Genomic DNA, 25,818 nt, shown 5'->3' with positions numbered 1-25,818 from the left:
ACTGGGCGCAAGAAAACCCTACGCAGCTACACCAGCATCCGTTGCACAGCCAGAAAGTGACCGTGTGGTGTGCTATGTCATGTGTTGTGTCATCTTACGGTGTTATAGGCCCTTATTTTTTTGAGGACGACAACGGTCTTGAAACCTTTGTGAGTGTTTACGTAGTACGTAGTACGTAATGTTTACGTGAGTGTTTACGTATAAGAGGAGGTCACCTGCAAGATGTCATCTTTAAAAAATAAACTAAAATGTATGTATCCTAAAATGGCAATATTTTTACAATTACATGAAATAAAATTCATTGTCTAAAAAAATTTTTCATTAACGTTATTTAATTTTTTAAATTTCCCGTTTCTTTGAATCACTCTGTAATTAGAAGATTCAAAATAAACTTTAATTCGATTATGAATGTAATTCGATTACAAGTTATCTGAGAATGACGCAATGAACGTAGTTTAATAACAAATATCGTTTAACTGACTAAAATAAAAACGAATAAAATATAATTTACCTTTTTTGTTAAAATTATAAAAAATGTAATTTAAATCGAATATTATTACTCACTCATCTTACTACTACTATCTTTGAAACTCTTGTTTCTAGGAAATTTTGTAAAAATTAACTTTTCATCGGCACACGGTAAAAAATAAATATTTTAAAAATATTCAACCCCAAAAGGATGAAAATAAGGGTTCAAAGGATTGACTGAAGAATGCTTATTCTTCCGGTTCTTAAGAAAGAAAACATAATCTTTTAATTTAATTTATTTTCCACTTGATGTAATATTTTATGATGAAAAGTAGAATAATGAATAAGTAGTATTCAATTATTTAAAGCAAATATTTTTATATTTTTAGGTTAGTTACCTGCCTAACTGCTAAATTTTGAAATATTTAATTCTTCGATCATTTTTAAGTATAATTTTAATGATTAATAATATTTACTATTAAATATTCAAAAATTCTAAAGGATTCGACAAATTTATAAAAAAATGTGAAATATCATTCACTCATTTCCTCATTTATCATATCATATATGACAAATTACTTAAGGAAATAGAATAATATCCTTTCTTGATTGGGGTTTACGCTTAAGTCCTGGACACCCACTAAATTATATAAAATTAAATCTCGAATGAGAAAAATAGGAATAAACTTACTACCAACTCACGCTACTTTTCGTGCTTTCTAAATAAAGCAGAGATATGATCGATTTTAATTATTATTCACATAGAAAATGTTTTTATAATGATTTCTAGGGGAAATATTCACTTAACTTTCAACAAAATGTTCAAAATATTTAATGCAACATTCATCAAGAAATGTCCAAACCACGTCCTAAAAAAAAAATTCTATGGAAAGATTGCAGTTGGCTACAGGTTTTTTTTTGTCTTCAGTCATTTGACTGGTTTGATGCAGCTCTCCAAGATTCCCTATCTAGTGCTAGTCGTTTCATTTCAATATACCCTCTACATCCTACATCCCTAACAATTTATTTTACATATTCCAAACGTGGCCTGCCTACACAATTTTTCCCTTCTTCCTGTCCTTACAATATTAAAGCGACTATTCCAGGATGCCTTAGTATGTGGCCTATAAGTCTGTCTCTTCTTTTAACTATATTTATCCAAATGCTTCTTTCTTCATCTATTTTCCGCAATACCTCTTCATTTGTCACTTTATCCACCCGTCTGATTTTTAACATTCTCCTATAGCACCCCATTTCAAAAGCTTCTAATCTTTTCTTCTCAGATACTACGATTGTCCAAGCTTCACTTCCATATAAAGCGACACTCCAAACATATACTTTCAAAAATCTTTTCCTGACATTTAAATTAATTTTTGATGTAAACAAATTATATTTCTTACTGAATTCTCGTTTAGCTTGTGCTATTCGGCATTTTATATCGCTCCTGCTTCGTCCATCTTTAGTAATTCTACTTCCCAAATAACAAAATTCTTCTACCTCCATAATCTTTTCTCCTCGTATTTTCACATTCAGTGATCCATCTTTGTTATTTCTACTACATTTCATTACTTTTGTTTTGTTCTTGTTTATTTTCATGCGATAGTTCTTGCGTAGGACTTCATGTATGTCGTTCATTGTTTCTTCTAAATCCTTTTTACTCTCGGCTAGAATTACTATATCATCAGCAAATCGTAGCATCTTTGTCTTTTCACCTTGTACTGTTACTCCGAATCTAAATTGTTCTTTAACATCATTAACTGCTAGTTCCATGTAAAGATTAAAAAGTAACGGAGATAGGGAACATCCTTGTCGGACTCCCTTTCTTATTACGCTTCTTTCTTATGTTCTTCAATTGTTACTGTTTCTGTTTGGTTCCTGTACATGTTAGCAATTGTTCTTCTATCTCTGTATTTGAACCCTAATTTTGTTTAAATGCTGAACATTTTATTCCAGTCTACGTTATCGAATGCCTTTTCTAGGTCTATAAACGCCAAGTACGTTGGTTTGTTTTTCTTTAATCTTCCTCCTACTATTAATCTGAGGCCTAAAATTGCTTCCCTTGTCCCTATACTTTTCCTGAAACCAAATTGGTCTTCTCCTAACACTTCTTCCACTCTCCTCTCAATTCTTCTGTATAGAATTCTAGTTAAGATTTTTGATGCGTGACTAGTTAAACTAATTGTTCTGTATTCTTCACCAGTTTGTATAATCTATCAATCGCTTCCTCACCTGCACTGCGCAGTAATTCTGCAGGTATTCCGTCTATTCCAGGGACCTTTCTGCCATTTATATCGTTTAATGCTCTCCTCTAATAAACTAAACTAACTTTATCAGTTTTTTTTATAAATAACCAACAACGTTTATCAATTATCTTGTCGTAACGTGAAAGTAATATATTGAACTATATTTTGGTTTCCAAAATATGAAATACCTGTTTAAAAAAATTTATTATCAAGAGGAAACATAGTTCTTTGTCGCATATATATAGTCAACGTAAACTTCTTGCTCAGTTATCATTTTACATCATTGTAAAGGTAACAAGGGATTGTGTGTAAAAAAGATACTCTTTGCACAGCCAAAGTTTCAAGCATTCCTTCGTCTCATTAGTCAAGTCTTATTAATCTCATTTTCTAGTCCTTGTGTAGCTAGGCCGCCCATTTGAATATTCATCTGTTAACTACAGTTCGGTAGTTACAAGGATTTAGCAGGATGTTCTGTGGGTCTATGCTAAGGATATAAACTTTTTCATTACTCTGTCGTAGTAATTACACGGTTTGATAGCTGCAGCCGTGCCTATAAACCCACTCAGTGGGTTTATAGACAAGGCTGACTCAAAAAACAGAGTAAGGGAACAGAGTAAGGATTTAGGAAACAGAGTAGTTAGCTGAGTAGCTACTCTGTTTCCTAAATTGTAGTTGCACAAAAATTCCGTTACTGTGTTATTCAGTTACGGTATATATCCGTTATTCAGTTACGGTGTAACTGATTTTTTTCCGATTAGATTCTTACTCAAAATGAATAAATTTGTGAAAAAACGAAGTGAGTCATCTACATCCAGCAAATCGATTTGTAAAAAGACATACTGATAAAAGTATACATGAAGCATCTTATGTCGTAGCATTAAGAGTAGCTAAGATGTCCAAACCCTACACAACCGCAAAAAACCTAATATTGCCTGCTCCTATTAATACGGTCATTATTTTAATAGGCGAGGAAGTAAAAAAGTTGAAACAATTCCAGTCTGGAACTGACGTACTTTTCGGTTAAAGCCTCCCGATTTTTTCTAATGAATAAATAGATACTTAACAAACATATGGGAATAACATGCATACAATCTATCTAATAATGAATAATATTATTAAATATTTAAATTATTCAAAATAATAAAATAATCTGAATATAAGTTTATCTTGGAAGAATTAAGTGGTAAATAAGTATAACGGTGTTTTACATAAGTATTGAAAACAGAAGTTGTGAATTAGTTATCAATATGGTATTAAGTATAAACTATGTCATGCATGTTGTAGTTTATAAAAAAATAATTTCTTAAAAATAACACTCAAAAATTGTCGCCATGTAGATGATGATCATTTATAAATATGCGTTCTTGCTTTTATGAATGAGAATTAACGGTGACATACTGCATCTCAATGGAGATCGCTTCAATTATCAAAAAATCCAATGATCGCCGTTCCGGTACACATGCAGTTTTCTAAAAGTTGTCGTAAAGTAGTATCATTCACGCTCTTTTGTTTGTAATTTTGATGAACTAATCCATGTGATGTCGTTCACTAGCTAATTATTCATTAATGAGAAACGTTTGATTCATACTGCTGTATGGTTTTGATGTTACAGTGAACCTCCATTGTACTTTTTTTTAAATACGGCCGTGTATTTATTTTTATAATGACATACGTACCACACAGTATTTTTTTTTAATTGAATTTCTGTATAAATGCGAAGATTCTCTACACTCTAGTAGGGAAAGATTTGTTTTTTAACATAACCATTAAGATAAAAGTGAATTTCATGAAACATACAAATCTGAAGAGACAAGCTAATGACATAGCGTGCCGCCGAGTAGATCACTGTAAATTCTGCAAAACGAGACCGTAACTGTTTCGATAGTTTCTGGCGGTTGAATATTTTTACTGGACTTGAATGATTCTTACTCAACTCTGAACCGTAGTTTAAATAATTTGAATGCATGTTTTTAAAGCGTGAGCTAATGGAATCGGATAACGGTCCCAAAGTTGAAAGTGGAGTCAAAGTTCTTGCCACTAATCTTCACAATAATTACCGTTTTTATTCTTTAACACCAACTCATGATCTACTCTCGACAAAATCGTTTAAGCTCCACGACCCCCAGAAAAAAAACAAAATATATGATTTCGCTCAACCTCAACCCGATGAAACCTAGTTAACAACTAACTACTTAACTGTGTTGATAGCGACGGGTATGAAATGTATAAACATGAGAAATTTACAGAAATTCCAACATGATATGTACATGTTCCTGGTAATTTTATCTGCTTGCATAATATTCGCTATGAGAGCGTCATGTTCAAACATGCATATGATACGTTAGAACACGTCGAGCTCTCAGCAGTATAAAAGAAACGTAAGGATTGCAGAACGTCAGTTTAGTTTCAAATGCGAAGCATATGTCTGGTGCATTTATTTAAGGTTTTAAAAACGTAGTTACATTGAAAATAATAACAATTGAGGTTTCGATTTTTTAATGTGCGGTCAAACGGTGTAACTGATGTTTTTCCGATTAGATTCTTATTCAAAATGAATAAACTTGTGAAAAAGCGAAGTGAGTCATCTACATCCAGCAAATCGATTTGTAAAAAGACATACTGATCAAGCCATACTGATAAAAGTATACATGAAGCATCTTATGTCGTAGCATTAAGAGTAGCTAGATGTCCAAACCCTACACAACTGCAAAAAACCTAATATTGCCTGCTACTATTAATACGGTCATTGTTTTAATAGGCGAGGAAGTAAAAAAGTTGAAAAAAATTCCGCTTTTTAACGACAGTTTCAAGGCAAATCGATGACACTGTTGTCGATTTTCGTGATCAGATAATTAAGCGAGTGAGTTAAAGTGAATTTTTTTAGTATTCAATTAGATGAATCAACAGACAGAGAAAACGTTTCTCAGTTCTATGCACTCGTAAAAAATTGAATGCATAGGGACAGATTTATCAAAGAAAATATGTTGTTTTGCAAATCAATACCCGGTCATGCAACAGGACAATACCTTCCTGATGTTTTTTATGAAGCTATTAAAAACTGTAACGTAGATCGGACAAAATATATTGTAGTATTTAGTGACGGTGCATAGGCGATTACACGAAAGAACAGTGGATTTCTGAAAAAATTAAAAGATCTTATACCAGGGCGGAATGGACGTACAGCTTCCTTCACAGACATGCTCTTGCCACAGAAAAATATGTCGGAAAATCTCCCATTTAAACGATTTTAATGTGAATTTACAAGACGTGATAAAAACATTTTATTAATGATAGACAAAGCTTTCATCAAGTTGCTTGATATCTGGATTATTTATCTTCACAGCAAAAGGTTTGATGTTTCCACTGACTTCTGATTATTCACCATGATTTTTAAATGAAAAACAAACGCATCCATTTGATTAATTTATTTTCTTTACGTATGTGCTACTTATAAATGTAAGTAAAATGTTTATAATAAATTATTTTTTTTCTTATAAAATAATTTCATTGTTTACGTGTAAAGTTGTAGTCTAATATCGCAATCCTGCTTTCACATCATTGTGACCCCCAGGTTGAGAAACGCTGCTCTAGGCTAACTAACCGAAGACCACCGGATTGGTCTAGTGGTGAACGCGTCTTCCCAAATCAGCTGATTTGGAAGTCGAGAGTTCCATCGTTCAAGTCCTAGTAAAGACAGGTATTTTTACACGGATTTGAATACTAGATCGTGGATACCGGTGTTCTTTGGTGGTTGGGTTTCAATTAACCACACATCTCAGGAATGGTCGAACTGAGAACGTACAAGACTACACTTCATTTACACTCATACATATCATCCTCATTCATCCTCTGAAGAATTATCTAAAGGGTAGTTACCGGAGGCTAAACAGGAAAAGAAAGAAAGAAAAAGAGGCTAACTAACCGAACCCACCGGGTTGGTCTAGTGGTGAACGCGTCTTCCCAAATCAGCTAATTTGGAAAGTCGAGAGTTCCAGCGTTCAAGTCCTAGTAAAGCCAGTTATTTTTACACGGATTTGAATACTAGATCGTGGATACCGGTGTTCTTTGGTGGTTGGGTTTCAATTAACCACACATCTCAGGAATGGTCGAACTGAGAACGTACAAGACTACACTTCATTTACACTCATACATCATCCTCATTCATCCTCTGAAGAATTATCTAAAGGGTAGTTACCGGAGGCTAAACAGGAAAAGAAAGAAAGAAAAAGAGGCTAACTAACCGAACCCACCGGGTTGGTCTAGTGGTTAACGCGTCTTCCCAAATCAGCTGATTTGGAAATCGAGAGTTCCAGCGTTCAAGTCCTAGTAAAGCCAGTTATTTTTACACGGATTTGAGTACTAGATCGTGGATACCGGTGTTCTTTGGTGGTTGGGTTTCAATTAACTACACATCTCAGGAATGGTCGAACTGAGAACGTACAAGACTACACTTCATTTACACTCATACATATCATCCTCATTCATCCTCTGAAGAATTATCTAAACGGTAGTTACCGGAGACTAAACAGGAAAAAAGAGAGAAAAAAACGAGAGGCTAACTAACCGACGTTATTTGAGGACGAGTTAATGTCATAAAAGTCCTGCCAGTTGAAACTTGAGTATGTTTATGTTCATTAGCATAGCAATTTGTTTTTTGCATTTTATTATTTTTTCTTTTTTGTACATGGCAAAATCAAAGAATGTGTCGTTATATTAAAATAAGTTTAGACTGGTTTGTCATTCATATATATGTTAAAACTATATTTATATATATAATTTTAGTTAAGATAAAGTACAACTGATTAAAACAAAAATATTCAAAAACATTACTGCGAATAAATAACGTAACCAAATCCATCAAATTTCTCTTATTGACATGCATGCAATTTAGTTAGGCTGATTAACTTTTAAATAAAACTTTTTTTATTATTTTTATGCAGGTCAAAGTCACTGCTGATTGTCAATGAATCATGAACTTTTAAATTATGTTACTTGATGACTTTGTCCAGCTTACCTTCAGTAAAATATCTGAATTTCCAACCATAAATTTTTCATTAAAAAACTAACTTAACTTCTTTCATGATTTTATGAGAAAATATCTGATTAGATGCTTCGTTTTACATAATATAATCCTTATCTCACATGATTAGATGCTCAAATAGCACTACATAACAGTAAAATATCAACAAATACTATTTTAATAAATACATTATTAATGAATAATATAAAGAAACATAAAATATATTAGAATAAAAATACAGTCACTTTAGTATGATAATCTTAATTTTTTTTTATATTATAAACTGTAGAGAAAGATTTACCTATAAAAGAATAAGATTCACACTTGTATTCGCGGTTAAAATTATGTTTAATTTACTTAATTTTAATAAAAATAAGGAACTGTATAAAATATTTTTGTGCTTTTCTTAGAACTCATATCTGGGTTTAAATTGGTGCCAAAAGAAGGATGAAGCAGTATGGAGAAGTATGAACACATTGAGGTGGTGGGAGAAGGTTCGTATGGAGTTGTAATGAAATGTCGACACCGAGAAACTGGTCAAATAGTTGCCATAAAAAAGTTTATTGAGACTGAAGAAGACCATAATATAAGGAAAATGGCTTTACGTGAAATCAGGATGTTGAGGGTAGGTTAATTAGAGAAGTTATTTATTTTGTTATTTATTTACAATTTTGAATGAAAAGAATTCATACAACCTGCCACAAAATTTTCAGGTACATTATCTCATTCATTATAAGTATGTTAGAAAATGATAATTTGTTTTGTAATAATAGCATTTTGTTTAAGATACAATAGGCATTTCTATTAAAAGTAAAAAATACTTGTATACTTATTATTAACAACGCCGCATAAATTTTATTAAGTAATGATAATAACAAACGATTCAAAATTTAGTTTTGAAACAAGTCATATTTATATGACTTTAAAATGATCTATTTTTATAAGAATGAACACTTGTCTGTGTTATTTTTGAATGCCTGTTTCAGCATAACACATGAATGCTTATCTGTTTTTAAAAAGAAATATAAGTTGATTTGTTTTTGACCTTGATCAAACTTAGGCTATATATAATTATAATTCTATACATCCCAATTTCTCTCTTGGTAAGAGAAGAACTGACAATCTTTTATTTTAATTTTCTCACACGAATGTTATCTTTTTAAATAATTAATTAATCCATAATCTAATATTCATAAAACTTTGTAACACCTTTTGGTCAAATGTTTTTCTCATTATTTGCGATTATTAAAATAGAGGATATAGTAGATGAGTAACTCTGGTTGCCGTTATAATTGCACTAAACTTATACGTACAATTGAAGTTTTTAATTAAATATCTCTTATGAAAAAGAAGCAACAGAAAATCATACAATTTTGATGACAGAAACCTCTAGAGTGATTATATAACTATAAAGTCCTTTATTTTTTATTTTTTTTTTGTTCAGTCATTTGACTGGTTTGATGCAGCTCTCCAAGATTCCCTATCTAGTGCTAGTCGTTTCATTTCAGTATACCCTCTACATCCTACATCCCTAACAATTTGTTTTACATATTCCAAACATGGCCTGACTACACAATTTTTCCCTTCTACCTGTCCTTCCAATATTAAAGCGACTATTCCAGGATGCCTTAGTATATGGTCTATAAGTCTGTCTCTTCTTTTAACTATATTTTTCCAAATGCTTCTTTCTTCATCTATTTGCCGCAATACCTCTTCATTTGTCACTTTATCCACCCATCTGATTTTTAACATTCTCTTATAGCACCGCATTTCAAAAGCTTCTAATCTTTTCTTCTCAAGTTTCTTTTGTCTAAGTTTCATTCCATATAAAGCCGCACTCCAAACATACACTTTCAAAAATCTTTTCCTGACATTTAAATTAATTTTTGATGTAAACAAATTATATTTCTTACCGAAGGCTCGTTTCGCTTGTGCATTTTATATCGCTTCCTGCTTCGTCCAATTTTAGTAATTTTACTTCCCAAGTAACAAAATTCTTCTACCTCCATAATCTTTTCTCCTCCTATTTTCACATTCAGTGGTCCATCTTTGTTATTTCTACTACATTTCATTACTTTTGTTTTGTTCTTGTTTATTTTCATGCGATAGTTCTTGCGTAGGACTTCATCTATGCCGTTCATTGTTTCTTCTAAATCCTTTTTACTCTCCGCTAGAATTACTATATCATCAGCAAATCGTAGCATCTTTATCTTTTCACCTTGTACTGTTACTCTGAATCTAAATTGTTCTTTAACATCATTAACTGCTAGTTCCATGTAAAGATTAAAAAGTAACGGAGATAGGGAACATCCTTGTTGGACTCCCTTTCTTATTACGGCTTCTTTCTTATGTTCTTCAATTATTACTGTTACTGTTTGGTTCCTGTACATGTTAGCAATTGTTCTTCTATCTCTGTATTAGAACCCTAATTTTTTAAAAATGCTGAACATTTTATTCCAGTCTACGTTATCGAATGCCTTTTCTAGGTCTATAAACTCCAAGTATGTTGGTTTGATTTAATCTTCCTTCTACTATTAATCTGAGGCCTAAAATTGCTTCCCTTGTCCCTATACTTTTCGTGAAACCAAATTGGTCTTCTCCTAACACCTGATTTATAAAGTCCTTTATAAACCACCAAATAATTTTTCAATGATTTTTTTTTTTAGTAGTCAAGAAAAGTCATGACAATTTAAAACCATTGGCATTTTGAAAAATCAATGCCCAAATCAAATTAACCATAATTTATTGTTTGTGATTTCTTTCTTCTTGTTTCCATAATAATTTTGAACGACTACTTTTTCCTTTTAATTTCCTTGATTCAACTTAAATTACATCTTTATGTTAATCTTCAGATTTTTTCCTTAATATGTTCATGCGTATTTCAAGTAAATGATAGTCTATGTAAATGTAAAATTTTTTTATAACTATGACATATTTACTGACACTGCATAAACTCACTTTCCAAGAACTTTTGAATCTTTAAATAAAAATATGTCTTTTAGTTGTTTAGGTTTTAGGTGTTAGTTAACTTAACGCACTTGAACGTTATTAAATTTTAAAATAACAATAACAATTTCTAACAAACTTAAACAGATAAAATGTACTACTATCTGACTACACAGAGGTTTACTTCTAAATCCCTTCAAGAAGAACATCATAGTAACAGGACCATTTGTATCATTATTGATGATCTGAATGAACTGGACAGTAGTTTTAAAAAGATTTTCAAACCAATTTCCACTTACATTATTAAGAAACAGGCTTAAAAAAAAAGTTACATCATGCTAATCATGAACAAATTTGATTAGTATATTGTGAACTAAAAAAAATTTTTGGAAGCAGTAAACTAAAAAGAAATAGTCAAATACACTAAATTAAGTTATTTAATGGTTACACTTGATGGCTGAAAAGAGTTAATAAATTTATACTTAATGCTAGAATAAAAACAAGTATTAGTGACAGAAAATCTAATTGCACCTTATTAGCAGAGGGATAATGTTAATGATTGATGTCACAGACGTAAACTTTTAAGTATGAAAATTAGAAATAATCAGTAAAATAATAAACACAAAAACAAATTTCAGTCTTTCTAAACTTGTTTTAAGGTGACAGTAAAATCACAAGCATTGTAAATGAATCTTCAATATGTGTATTAATAAATACCACCAAAGTACAGAGTACCGGGCTAAAGGTATCCAAAAGTGATGGCCTATATTTAGAAAACCAGTTGTAATGCCTTAAATGTATTTCCTTCAATTGACAGGAAATATCTCCAAGATTTGTTCTGTATACTCCCACGGTCAGTAGAATACGCATGCACTGGCAAGGCGACTCACGATACAATTGTAGTGAGTAGAAGTCAATCGAGATGTGTACCCCACAACAGAAAGTTCAGTGCATGCTTTGGTTAGTAGAGTTTCAATCAGTTACGCATATTGTATGGCATGCACAAACATAATGGAATATCGATCCTCCTTCACCCAAGTCTATTCGTTAGTGGGATACGACTTAAAAGTTTCAGTTAGTGAGAAGACTGTAGATCCTGTAAGCGATGCATTCACTGCCTATCCTGGAAAGTCAATTATGTGGTCTAGTTGTGAACTTTAATTTTGTTTAAGAGGCACCCACCTTGAGCTATTCCGGTAGCTCACCACCCCCGCAGTTCCTAGGCCGAAGCCTTCGCCTGCAGTCCTCAAAAGCCCTCGGAATTTTTATGCCATAAAGGCATTTTCCAGGCTAAGATGTCCCCCCCCTCAGCCATCCTCGGTTTCCCTCCGGCTTCATCGGGAGATTCTCGGACTGGCACACAAATGCCTACCCGGTCGTCTCTTTCAACGTGATCGCCGTCTAATCAGCCTCAAACGTCCTATCGCAGACGATCCGCGAAACCCTTGCATGCTCTGCTCACAATCTCTGTTGACGATCTTCAATCGTGGGCCGCCCTACCCTATGCGGAATCCCGGCTGGTTCAGGCAGGAGGCATGACCCGGATGGGCCATACAACCCTAACCAGCCGAGCTGTCCGACCTACCTATTCTGGAAGACGCTTTTCAAGAAAGTTCGGAACACCTTTAAACCGGCAGATGAAAACATTAAAGCCGGAAGATCGTAGTCGAGTTCGAGCCGTTGAAGGTCACGGATAACCTGTCCCTGGCGTAGGCATATCGCACACAGTCATGTAAAACGTGAGACACCGTCTCTGGCTGCCCACAGTCCTGACAATTTGGGTCAGCCACCAAGCGGAAGGAGTAAAGGAGTTAGCACTCGGGCTCGATATTTATTACACGTCTGCCTGTAGATGGTGAATAGGCGTAACCGTTCGTTCTGGTTACGCGCCCGCTGGGCCAGGCGCCGTGCACGGCGTACTGCCAATCTCAACTGGACAAATTCTGTTGTCCACCACGTGGAAAGCCGTTCCCCGCCTGAGCATTTTGGTATCGCTGCATCTGCCGCCGTTACCATTATTCTTCCGAATTCCAGGGCGGCCACGTCCACGTCGAGGTCCCGGAAACGCCTCCTCCAATCCTGGAGACCCCGTCGTAAACGCTATACCTCGTCCAGTCAGCACGCCCCAAAATATAGCGGCCAGGCTCCGCCAATTGACGTGCTGCGCCATGTATACCCTGCATCTCTACATCAAACATGATCAGGCGGTGGTCGCTAGAGGATTCGTCCGAAACTCTCCAGTGGTGAATGTTTAAAGCACCTCGAATTAGCGTGATGTCAATATTAGTGCCTTGAAATAGCCGCACATGCCCTCTATAGGTTGGAAGTTGACCATCTTCATTCAAGATTTGTAGGCCATTCCGCATCACACATTCTTCTACAGCACGACCTCGAAAGTCAGTCACTGGTGCATACCACAGCCCAGACTTTGCGTTTACATCCGCACCAATCAGCAACGGCTCAGTAGGGAACGCCCGCAGGATCTCGTCCCAACGTCGTAAGTGGTCCTCCACAGGATCAGCATATTGGAAATATGATGACACTAGGATAAACTCGCAGCCCAACAAACAAACCTTTACACAGGCGTGATGGATAGAGGAAACGGCATCCAGCCTCAGGATCTGATGCTTCCGTCGCACAAATACCACTGACATTGCCGCCCCAGATATACATACGCGTTCCAAGAACGCGTGAACCCCGTGACCTTCTCACACACAACATTGGGTTCTTGCACCAATAGGGCATCCAGCCCGAATGCGTCTCCCAAACGCTCCAACTCCACCTGACTACAATATGATCGGCCGAGGTTGACCTGTCCAATTTTAAACATCTGTACGCATTATTAGCAACTCTCGTGCCCGCTTATATGGCGGGCAATCTGTGCTTAAGCAGCTGTGGCTAACGGGTTTCTTCAGTCGCCGACAGTTAATACACGTAGGCTTTCCATTAGATTTCCGGACCGGACAGTCGACGCTTTTATGGCCTTCACCACCACAGTGAGTACACAACTCTGTCGATTTGCATTACTTGGCCATATGGCCAAGACCTGAACACTTGAAACATCGGGTGACCCGCACGAAATCTCTGACCTTACAGGCCTGATAGTCTATGAAGATTCTGCCTGTTTCCAGGAACACCGTTCGCAAGGCTTTATCACATTCCAGTATGTAATGAGTCATCGGACCGTCCTTCTTTCCTGCCCGGAAAGCGATCTTCAACGACTTCTGAAAATCTTATGAACTTCAAATGCCTCATTTCATTGTTCATAAGTGGCTCTGTTTACAAGCGTAAGATATAACTCCTTCATTACATTAAACCTAACAATCGCCACTTACGATATCATTTGGCTGCTGTGGTAATGCAACTTATAAAAAATAATCCTAATTACCTAGATACGTTGTTATTTAGTGAAGAGGTAACCTTTCGTACGTAAAAGAAGTTAAAATACATAACTGTCAAATTTGGGGTACGCAAAAACCCCCATACGGTGATCGAGAATGAAAAGGACACGCTGAAAACCACTGTTTGGTTAGGACTGCACAAAAATAGTATCATCGGTTTGTTTTTTCATGGAGCTCACTGTGACAGGACACTACATGCTTCAAAACTTTGCTGTTCCTTATATTCCTGCAGGTTTCAGTTTTCAACAAAACGGTGCTCCACCACACCTTCATCGAAATTTTATCATGTTCTTGAACAAACTTTCCTCGGATTTGGATCTTAAGGGAGACCCAACTGCATGAACACCTAGATCTCCAAATATCACTCCTTTGGACGTTGTTGCTTGGAAATTAATTAAAAGTTATGTATACCAAAGAAACGTTTGAGATTTGGACGATTTAAAACAGAGAATTGTTGAAGCGTTGGTCTAATAATGCTACAGATGCTCCTAAACATCTAGCAAAAGTTAAATTATCATCTAGACGTCTGCCAAGCCATAAAAGGTGCACACATTGAACTTGAATAATCTACATTAAAACCTGGTAAGTTAACGTGTTTATTAAAAAATAATTATTAAATTGTGTTAACTGGTTTTCTTCATATAAGCTGTTACTTTACCATAGAATCCCATACTCTGTAAAAAATATAATTTTCTTACCGTTAAGGCATTTAATTTTCTTTCATTAAGGCATTAGATTCACGATTCTGTCTTCAACTATGTATGTATATGTTTATAAAAAAAATCAGCTAATAGCATATTTGATTTTTAATACAAATTGGCACAACTCAAAACATTAATGAATACATGTAACATAAAAAATGTAACATAAAATACATGTAGCATTATTATTTCCTTACTCTTTAAGGAAATTAGATTTTGTTTTAGTTAATGGTGTTACAGGTTACTAATATGATAATAATGTTATAAAGAATGATACAAAGAACAATCCGTTCAAAAATAAGAATAATCGCTAGAAGTGCGGAAATACTGCTGTTGCATCACTAGCCAATCAGAGCAGAATTCTGGTCACGTGACCCACCACCACCCCCTCCATTGCAAAGCTCCGACCCTTTCACCTACTCCTTTATCCCTACAACTGATGAAGATCCTGGTCGTTGCACCAAAAGGCATCGCCGCGTCGAGACCCATAAACCAGAAGGCGGTGAATACGCAAACGTGCGCGTTCTAGCATTGGTGAAGCGGCGTGAACTTTTGCTGTGCAAAGTTTGGCAAGCGACTGATAAACAGATTAAACAAATTATATAATCCATTATAATAGCATTTTGTACGATAATAATTATTGTATCTATCACTATTTAGAAATAACTTGTTTGCCTGTTGTAAATAATGAATAAATTTAAACAAAATCTACTTACTGAATAATTAAATTAAAAATAATCATAAGTTATTCTTTGTGTTAGATAAAATACTTATCTGAAAAATATGGCTAATTTTGTTTTTAGTGATGATGGATTAAACATTTTAAGATATTAAAAAGCCTGTAATTTCGGTAAAAGAAATCGACCATTTTTCTTTTCTTAGTATATTGAGGTCATTGCTTGTTTTAATTATTTGTATGCAAGATGATAAATATCTGTTACAACTAAATTCAAGATATGAAGTAAGGAAAAAATATTCTATTTTATTTAAAATAAAAACAAATTAAAATAAAATAAATTTTAATTTGTTTTTTTATAATTTATTTATTATTTTTTAATTTAATTTCATTATTTTAAAATGATGAAATATAAACAAAGATATAGTTGTAAAAGAATTAATAGGTTGGTGGGGACGTTGTAAAGGGGGAACGGATTGGTTTGGTTATTGCACCGATTCGAATTCAAGTGATGTAATTGGCCGCCAGAGTGTGTCAGGTTCACTGGAACGAATTTAACGGCCGTTCATCAGTCGCGCACCAAACATTGCACAGCAAAAATCTACGCCGCTTCGCCAATGCACGTACGCGCACGCCTGTGCATTCACCGCCTCCTTGTTTATGAATCTCGGCGCGAGAAAGGACCTCAACGCGGTGATACCTTCCGGTACAACGTTACAACGACCAGGATCTTCTTAGAGGTGAGTTCCTACTTTATTTTTTACATATAATGTTACTAAATAATTGCTTTTTTTTTAATTTAACTTGTTTATATGCTGTTTCTCTTGCGTAGGCTTCATACTTATTTTTAGACATGCACACAAAGTATAAAAAATTAAGAAAAGATTAAATGGTGAGCGGGTTCTGATATTACAAGATGGCGTTAGGTACTCTTGTGCGCGCGACTTATATAGAACAAATTTCACTCGATATTTCAGGAAGTCGCTGTAGCCAATCGATTTAAGTCGTCACTCAGCCGCGTCCCGCAGTCAAGCGGTTCGAAAAGTAGCCAATTATGTTTTTCGTTTTAAATATTATTTATTTGTTTAATTCTACCACTAATCTGTGACATAACACGTAAACAGCTGATGGGCTACCAACCTTTGAAATAAATAATTAATATTTACAGCGAAAAAATAATTACTTTGGCTACGTTGTGAAATTTCAAATCTTGTGGTACAACAGGACGAGAGAGTTAGGTTAGGTTAGAGTGTGGTAGTAGGCGGTGATGGCTAGAGCGTAGTGGGGTAAGTTATGGAGGTGTTTTGAGGGGTATGGTGTGTGCTTTGGGAGATGTAGTGTGGGGTAAGGTGGCTGATGGTAATGGGGTATTTGCTGGGGGTAAGGAATTAAGGAAATGTGGTGTTTGATGGTGATGGGTGGTGTATGGGTATGGTGTGAGGGTGTGGTGGGTCGTTTCCGATGGGGAATGTGGTGGGGGTAAAGGTGATAGCGAAAGAAGTGGAATCTATCAGTGGATGGGTTAGTGGGGAATCATGTGACCAGAATACTGTTTCCTTATAGGCTAGTGACGCGTCAGCGGTATTTTCGCACTACTATCGCTAATGAGGTTACTGAAAGCGCAGATAAATTAAGAACACAAAATAAGGATTAACATTAGTCTATAAATTAAACATTTGAGTGACATATATTTATGTATATGTGTATATATATATTTGGTTGTCATTACTGGCACTGGTTTATGGGCTTTAATCAAGCCATAAGGCTCGATTAAAGTCCATGACTTGGATCTCATTGGAAGCCAGTGGCCTGGCTCTCTATGGAGCCATGTAGTGCCAAGATGGAAACATCTTCTACTATCACTCCAACATTACTCCTCTTCCATTCTTTTTCATAAAACATCTTCCTTTCTCAACATCCTACATCGATATTAAGCTTACTAATCTTTCTAGAGATTATATTTTTTATCGGATTTATTAACACATACACTCCATCTCATATATATGTATATATATTTGTACATATACATGATCTACCGTTAATTCTTTTAACCACTGAAGAAGTTTCTTATCTTCTACCTTTCTTAAAGTCCACACTAGTTTTATCTATTTTTCTATTACACTGTTTATATTCAATACACTCTTAATATAATATTTCCTATCCATCCTTGCCTACTGTCTCAAAAACCTCATTTTTACAATTTGAACATTAACATATAATATATTGAATTCAATGGAATTTTTGTCTTGCACAAAGATACATGGAAGAAATGCTTTACACTTTGGAAATATCTGCTTTATTTTTCAACCAACTTTTATCCATCTGTTAGTTATCTGTCTTAGTTCCATCTATTAATTAAACTGTATTATTTTTTCTTATTTTTATTAATATAGTAACATTTTTAAATTGCATTTTTTTTTCAGAAATTACACCATGATAATTTAGTAAACTTAATAGAAGTATTTCGACGTAAGCGGAGGTTTTTTCTTGTTTTTGAGTATGTAGATCATACAGTGTTAGATGAACTTGAATCACACCCTGGAGGTCTAGGTGAACAGCTCACTAGAGAACATATTTTTCAAGTTGTACGTGGAATTCATTTCTGCCATAATAACAATGTAAGGATTACCATATTATGTATCATAACAGTGAGTTTATTATTAATCCTAACATGTAAAACTAAAGTTATTTCTATTGCTAATATGTAAGTAAATCAGAGTTCTCTTTAAACCTCTCACTCATTAGAATGAACTTTATACATCACATGAATATGGGGGTATAACAATCTAAAAAAATAAAATATGGTAGTGATAAATATGTATAAAAACAGTAAAATCTGCTGAAATAGTAATAAGTATAAATTCAAAAATAGATACAAGAAATACAATAAATAAATACAAAAATTCATAGCCAAATCAATTTAATTATTGAGTCAAAGTGAAATTAATTTAAATATGAATAGGTAACCAAAGAAAGCTACAAGTCATTCATCTCCTCCTTGAAGTAATATCTAACATAGGTCTTGGAGGTTGGAAAAAAAAGGTTACCAAAGAAGTGTTATGGTTCAATCAAAATCCACCATATAAATTTCAAGTATGTTGACCACTGCAATTAAATTTCAATCAGAGACTGAAAAGGTTAACCAAATAAAAGTAATTTGTAGTAACATACACATGTTAAATTATAATTTTCAACTTGTATACTCCAAACTTTAATTTTATTATTTATTTTAGCATTAGAAGAAAAGTAAATAAAATATTTTAAATTTCATAATAATAATATTTTTTTGTGGGGGAAGAAGGTTTAAATGCATTTACGCACAAAGTGTCGGGCTATCACTGCGAGTCTTTTCCAACCACCATCAGCTGATTACCGACTAAAACCATCCCCCTTTCTGCTAGGATTCGAACCGGATACGTTTAACACATTACTTCAGGCTAAATCCTACTATTAGGATAGAAGAACTCTCATGCTATAAGGAGCAGCCTTCTAAAGGTAGGGCCTGAATAGGCCGCTACTTAATTTTCCTCTGGCTCAAGACTATCCAGGCCGATTTAATCCTGAGAATCCTCCCGACGAATCGGGCGACACTTCACACTCTACCAGCTGATCAGGTCACGGAGCATCATTCCAGCCACGTTGGAGGGCTCAGTGCTCCGAGATGTGCCTTTAGTGTCTCTCGACCTGCCGCCTACCGAGCACATTTGAAAAAGGTGTGCTCGGCGTCATTCCGTACACCGGGGCAATAGAGGTATTTTGTGATCTCGAGAACCTCTTCCCCACCCGCAGGGGGAGAAGGGTGTTGATACCCATCTTCTTTAGTACCACGATCTTCATTTTGCTGAGGGCTAGAGAATATGGCTCTTTGATGCGGACATAGTGACGTTGCATTTGAGTCTCTCTTTCAGTGTTTTGATCTGTAGTCGAGTGTGTACCTTCTTCAGTTCTGAGGAATTTTGAATTGAGTTCTTTAGCAACGGTACTATCACTTTCACTTAGACTTGTCGAACTTCCTTGTTCACGCGGTATAAGGCGGAATTTTTGCTCGGGAACCCACCTCAGCGCGGCGATAAGGTGGCAACGACTCCTGGTGTAAGTCCGTGTAACAAGTAAAAGGTATTCCCTTAGTCCTACTCGCGTTCTTACAAGAACGAGGGCCGCAATCCGTGATGTCGTGCGGTACGTAGTATACGTACTGCATTCTATCGGTCCAGTAGCGACGAAGAGGTGCGTAGAGTGACAGAAGAATACTTAACGTCTCCGGCAGTCCGTGCTCGCTGCGGGCAGTTGTCACATTTGTGGGCTTGCCCACTTTAGAAAGTAGGAGGAAGACAGCGAGAATCTCTTTAGGACCAGCAGGTAGGGAATCTTCGGCCATGGAAGGTTTCGGCCAAGAGGTAGCCAAGAAACTCAGGTGGAAGAGGAAGCCGGAGCCTGTGCCTTCGACTTCCTCGGAGGATGAAACTAGCGATATGGACACAGGGATACCTACCCGGGTTAAGCAGATCCCTGTAGTTGACGCGTTAAGAAAGCAAATGACAGACCTGGCAGTTCTGTCCTGCTGGCTAAAGCAGTCCAGGAGGACCTGGACTACATATACGAGTTCCAGGCACTTCCCGGCGGCGTCAACTTGGGGACAAGGTAGACTCTTCTTTTCCGTCTTACTAAGCTGCGAGAGACGTTTTCTGATGTGGCAGGAGGCTTTGAGACCTTAGCCTCCCAGCCCAAGGAGACTAAGGCCCTTCCTAAGATGGTAGTCCGCAGCGGAGCCTAGGCGCTACGCTGATGTACTGAAGTCCAAGCGAGAGGCCAGCAAGACGGCAAAGAAGCCGGAGGGCTCGCAGGACACGAGCAAAGACCTCAAGCGGGACTTCCAGGTTGCCCTTCGCGATAACCGGAAGCAGCTGAAGATTAAGGGCATAAAGGAGAACAGCAAAGGGTTGCTAGTTGTTGAGAATAAGAAGACTGTCTTGGTCATCAAGGAGTCTCCAGCCGTCCACAAGCTTGCGATGAAGGTCGACCCCAAGCGTCTTCGTAGGCCGTGTCATAGTTTATTACATTGAGCGGAGCCTTTCCCACGATGAAGTTCTGTCTCTCATCCGAGAACACAACAACACTGACTTTTACGTGGCCTCGTTCAAGGATCAGTGCAGGATGGTCTTCAAGACTGGCAAGCGTAATGCTCCACGGTAGAATCTTGGTAGAGGGACTAATCTTGGTGGACTTTGCATCCTGTCGCGTCAAAGAATACCTTGACGTGCAGCGTTGCTTTAAGTGTTGTAGGTTCAGCCATAGAACCGAGTTCTCTAAATATAAGTCTGTCTGTGCGCATTGTGGTGAGGAGGGCCACAAGCGTGACGATTGTCCAGAAAAGAAAGAAGCTCCGTCTTACGTTAACTATAAAAAGTTGCGCAAGAGTCATAGGCACTCGGTTAAGAGTAAGGAGTGCGGTTGCTACTTAAGAGCTGTTGAGATGTATTTCACTCTCTTGATGGTCAGGTTCGGTCAACAAAATGCCCAGAGTTCCTATGCAGTCCAAGTTGAGTTAGGTGAAGTCGAGAAACGGAGCCTCGATGTTCTTCTAGAACACCCGTACGTGGGAAACCTGTTTTTCAGGTTGGAATAAGTTTTTCCTTGGTGACAGTAAATCTGCCGTATTGTGCAGGAAGTCTTTAGATAGCGTCTTCATACAGCAGGCCTCTGACACGCATCACGTCGTTATTAATCTTGCCGTGGCTGGTTTGGACCTGGTTGTTTTTAGTTCGAACTTTCAGTACAGGGATCCCACTACACAGCATTTGGAAATTGAGATACGATTGTTAGGTTGGTAGCGGATCGTCCTATTCTTATAGTAGTTGATACGAATGCTAAATCGTTTCTTTGGCACAATGGGATCACGGATGATGGCGGCGAATTGATCGAAGATTTCATTGCGCAGCATCATTTTGATGTTTTTAATGTAGCTGGTGGAGTCGGTTTGTGGAGGGCTTTCCATGGTTTCAACATAGATTTTACCATTGGTAAGGATATCTCTAGTAGAATTCTTAACTGGTCGGTAGTCGATGATTGCGAGAGTGATCACCGGCTAATAGTTTTTGATTTTGTAGGTGGGCTGCGCAATGTCTTTAGGGGTGACGTTCAGAGGCGCTTAGGCGCTTCGTGCACAGGCGTACGGATTGGCCGAGGTTTTCAAATATTCTTGCGGCCAGGCTTTGAGTTTTTTCTTGAAGTCTGGATGAGGTCCCGTTAGATGACCTGGCAGAAAAATTTTCTTTGCGGTAGTTGAAGCCGCTGAACAGTTTATTCGCAGAAGCCCGGGTCGAAAGAGTGTAGCTGGATGGTGGACTCAGGACTTGACCGCGATTGAAGCGGACTGAGAGCCGCACAGCGTGAGGGTGATCCTGATCGGCATGCAGTTTTGATTGCGAATTATCGTCGGAAGTAGGCCGAGTATTTTCATAACATTAGGTCTTATAAGCGTGATTCCTGACTCTCCTTTGTGCAAGAGCAGGGAAATAAAGACCCATGGGGTGTTGTCTGTAAAGTTCTTGGTCATAAGCATAAAAAAGACATTCTTCTGTTGGTTCTCTCGCCACAGGATGAATTTTTAATAGCCAAAGATCGTGTCCTCATTCTTCTAATGAACGATCTGCTTCCAGATGTTACCGAGGTTAGTGAAACCTTGTATCATCGACGTGTTCGCAGGGAAGTTAAAGGTTTTCGCTCTGAGAATTTGTCTTCTGAAATTACTGAGGCGGAAGTCCGCCAAGTAATTTGTAGCCTGGCTACGAACAAGGAGTTCCACTCCTTGTTCGCACGTTGCCGGTGATTCTTTGTCCTTTGACTAGGATTTTAATAGGATACTCTCTTCAGGGTATTTTCCAGCGTGTTGAAAACGTTGTCTGTTGAAATTTCTCTTCAAAGGTGATGACAAGGATCACACTGTAAGTTCTTCTTACCGGCCTCTGACGCTCTTGTCTGTGTAGGTAAGGTTTTCGAGACGTCTTGTATCTCTTATAGGTCTTGTACCATTAATTATAGGTTGACTTCTAAACATATGCTGTTGGACGACCAGTACGGTTTTCGGCCCGGCAAGGGCACAGAGGAAACATTTCTTAGGGTAATGGATTTGGCTTCGTCCAGCGAGTGCAAATATGTACTCTGCGCCTTTTGGACATAAGCGGGGCCTTCCATAACCTGTGGTGGCTCTCTGTTTTGTTTCTACTTTAGCAGCGTGGATGCACGCTAAATGAGATTAGGACTCTTTCGGCCAACTTCACCGATAGAACTGTCATCCTTCGTGATGGCAGCTCAGAGATAGGAAAGACCCTTTCTAAAGGTTGTACACAGAGTAGTGTTCTAGATCCACTCGTCTGAGTCGTTGAGTTCGATTTACTCATGCGATTGCGCATTGCCAGTGGCTGCCGCATCGTGGCGTATGCCGACGATGGGTTGCTGTTGGTGAAGGACAATTCGTGTGCCGAGATAGAGCTCAGAGCGATACAGGCAACTGTTGTGGAGTCTTCAGCATAAGATGGTTTTCAGTGCGGAGAAAACCATTATGTTTCTGAAGGGTCGTCTAGCTGCAACTCGTCATCTGCAGATTGTGATGGACGGCCTTCTGATTAGGTATGGTACTGTTCAGAAGTACTGGGTGTTATCCTGGATGGGAGGCTTCAATTAAAGGAGCACCTCCAGTTTACTACAAAGAAGGATATCGATGCCTCTTTGGTGTTAGTAGAATCATTCATCCCGATTGGGGGGCTGAATTATCTTACTATACGTATTTTTTACAAAGGTGTCTGTAAGGCCATAATTTTGTACGCTGTACCCGTCTGGGTTCATCGTTTGCAATTCCAATGTTATAGGGATATTCTTTTGCGAGCACAGCGTCTTCTATTATTAGCTGTTGTTGGTGGCCACGAACTGTCTCGAGAGAGGCAGTCACTATGATCGCCGGCATTAAACCCCTTGATATTCTAGCTATGTAACGTAGCAAGCGTTACATTTCCAAGAAGGAAAGCCTTCTTACTTAGCGTAAGCGAGAAATTGAAGACCAAGGTTCTGACTCTTGGCAAGTTAGATGGAACGATTCTTCTACTAGTCGATACACGCATGATATTTTTCCAATTGGTAAGAAGCTGAGAGCAGTTAGTTGGGTTTCCCCTATGATGTATAACTCAATTCCTTTCAGAATATGGTGCCTTTAGGAATAGTTTGGCTAGATTTGGTTTGGTTGACTCCGGCTTGTGTCCGGACTGTAGGGTCGATGATACTGTGGACGATGTCCTGTATGTATGTTCCCAGTACGAAGCTGAACGTACCAGACTTGTTAGGAAACTTGAGTGGATTCCTTTTTTGATCTGGGAGTCAACTGGAAGACTCGCAGAGACTGGACAATTGCGGCTGGCTTCCTCCGTTTCCTCGTCCTGAACAGGACGGCCGAGGGGATTTAGTAGAGTAGCACCCCGGGTGACTAGGGAACGCTTGGGCAGTTGATTGGCCGAAGGTAGGCGTACTGGAAGCGAGTCACGGTTAGTTAAAATCGTGGTGATTATTTAATTGTATAGCTGTCGGCGGAACGGCGACCACTGCCTAGGGCAGGGTTACCATGCAGCCATGAGGTGTACCGGCGTTTTGAATGAGCAAACTACACTGTCGGCGGGATGGCGACTGCACTGCCGAGTGCATGGATCCCATACAGCTGTGAGTTGTCTGCGATGAAGCTAAGTTGTAGTAGGAGGTCTATCCGCCTGTTCCTAGTAGACCAGACCGGAGTCAGTAATTAGCTAAGTCTGGGGGTATGAACAGAAGTTGAGTTCATTAAGGGAATTAAGACTAAATTTCGTTGTTCCAAACAACATTTTTGGTGGTATGTTGTTAAATTGCCTCGAATCTGAGACATTTACTGGAAATTGGCTCAATAAAAGTAGAACTAGGCTCGGGGTTCGTGCTTCCGCGAACTTGGTTAGCTATTTCAGAGGGAAACGATGTAGGACATTTAAGATGTCCGGACAGGCCTACAGCGAAGGCAAAAGCCGACTTAAAATATCACCGATGTAAATGTCTACCGAGGCATTTACATCGGCTGCATCCCAACGAGGCCTGGCTTGTTACTGTGAGATGTAAAAAGTTAGAAGGCGAAAGACGATACCCATTAAAGCCCATCAGGGGTAGGAACAGGGGGCCGATCTGGCGATCGGATCACAAGGCGTTTGTCTTCCCCGGGGTTGCGATGAGAGCTGGAGACAACCCATGATCGTCCAGCCAGGCACTGACCCTGTGCATAGCTGAGCCTCAGTTGAGCGCCCTCCATGTCACGGTCTGCAACAAGTAGCACAATATTGTCAGCGTACCCAACCAACGCCGATTCTTCAGGCATCTCCAGCTTCAGCAAGCCGTCGTAGACGGTGTTCCAAAGGTCTGGGCCGAACTCGACCCCCTGCGCTGCCAATGACGTGACCGCGGTCTTACGCCAGCCTGCCGCGGTCTCGTAGTTTATACCGTCAGGTATGCGTCCACATTCTTAGGAGGTATCGAGGCACGTGTAAAGAATGCTCCAGGACCCGAATAACATCACTTCACCGTGCAGAGTTGAACGCGTTTTCACGTGCAACGTAACGAGAAGGACCACACGGCCCGAAAAGTGATTGTGGTCTTCTGGTCGCCGCACTGCCTCAACAACCTCTTGGACAACATCTAGGGTCGTCCAACTCTGTCAGAAACCGTAATGGTTGGATGACTGGCCTGCCTTATTCAATGTTGCTACCAGCCTTTTACTTAAGAGCATCTCCAATACCTTACCAGCTGTGTCAGGCATACACAATGGGAGGTAGGAGGACTGCGACTCTTTGTCTCCTTTTTTTGGGGATCAGTACAAGATGCGTGGTCTTCCATCTGAAGCTGAAAGCCCTGCCTCCTGACATGCATTACAATGATAATAATTACAATAATAATAGCAATATAGTTAGTTACCCTTCATTATCAAAGTCTTAATTATAATTGTACACTGAGAACAATTGTATACTTCTTCTCTATGATATCACTCAATCAGTGACTCATAACATTTTGTATTACATTGTCTACTTCAGTGGAATATCTAGATCAAGTTCTAAAAATCTGTATGACCAAATTGCAAAATGTGTGTTAAGCTTCATAACCGAACTGTAGTAAATTAGCTTCTTCTCTTTTTCTTCTTCCTGTTTAGCCTCTGGGAATTACCATTCAGGTATTACTTCAGAGGATGAATGAGGATGATATGTATGAGTGTAAATGAAGTTTAGTCTTGTACAGTCTCAGTTCGACCATTCCCGAGATGTGTGGTTAATTGAAACCCAACCACCTAAGAGCACCGGAATCAATG

General features: G+C 37.8%; 1 protein-coding gene across 1 annotated transcript in view; it reads left to right on the top strand.

Annotated features, from left to right (window-relative positions):
• LOC142318039 (cyclin-dependent kinase-like 2) overlaps nt 1-25,818 on the top strand; it is a 168,724-nt gene that overhangs the window by 44,332 nt on the left and 98,574 nt on the right. Inside the window, exons 2-3 of the mRNA XM_075354566.1 lie at nt 8,142-8,356; nt 17,879-18,073. Of these exons, the coding sequence (XP_075210681.1) occupies nt 8,189-8,356; nt 17,879-18,073 (363 nt within the window). The 5' untranslated portion in view covers nt 8,142-8,188. The remainder of the gene's footprint in view (nt 1-8,141; nt 8,357-17,878; nt 18,074-25,818) is intronic.

Source organism: Lycorma delicatula, chromosome 1 (genome assembly GCF_047948215.1).
Source record: "Lycorma delicatula isolate Av1 chromosome 1, ASM4794821v1, whole genome shotgun sequence".
Lineage (NCBI taxonomy): Eukaryota > Metazoa > Arthropoda > Insecta > Hemiptera > Fulgoridae > Lycorma > Lycorma delicatula.
This window is presented reverse-complemented; position numbering and strand designations above follow the sequence as displayed.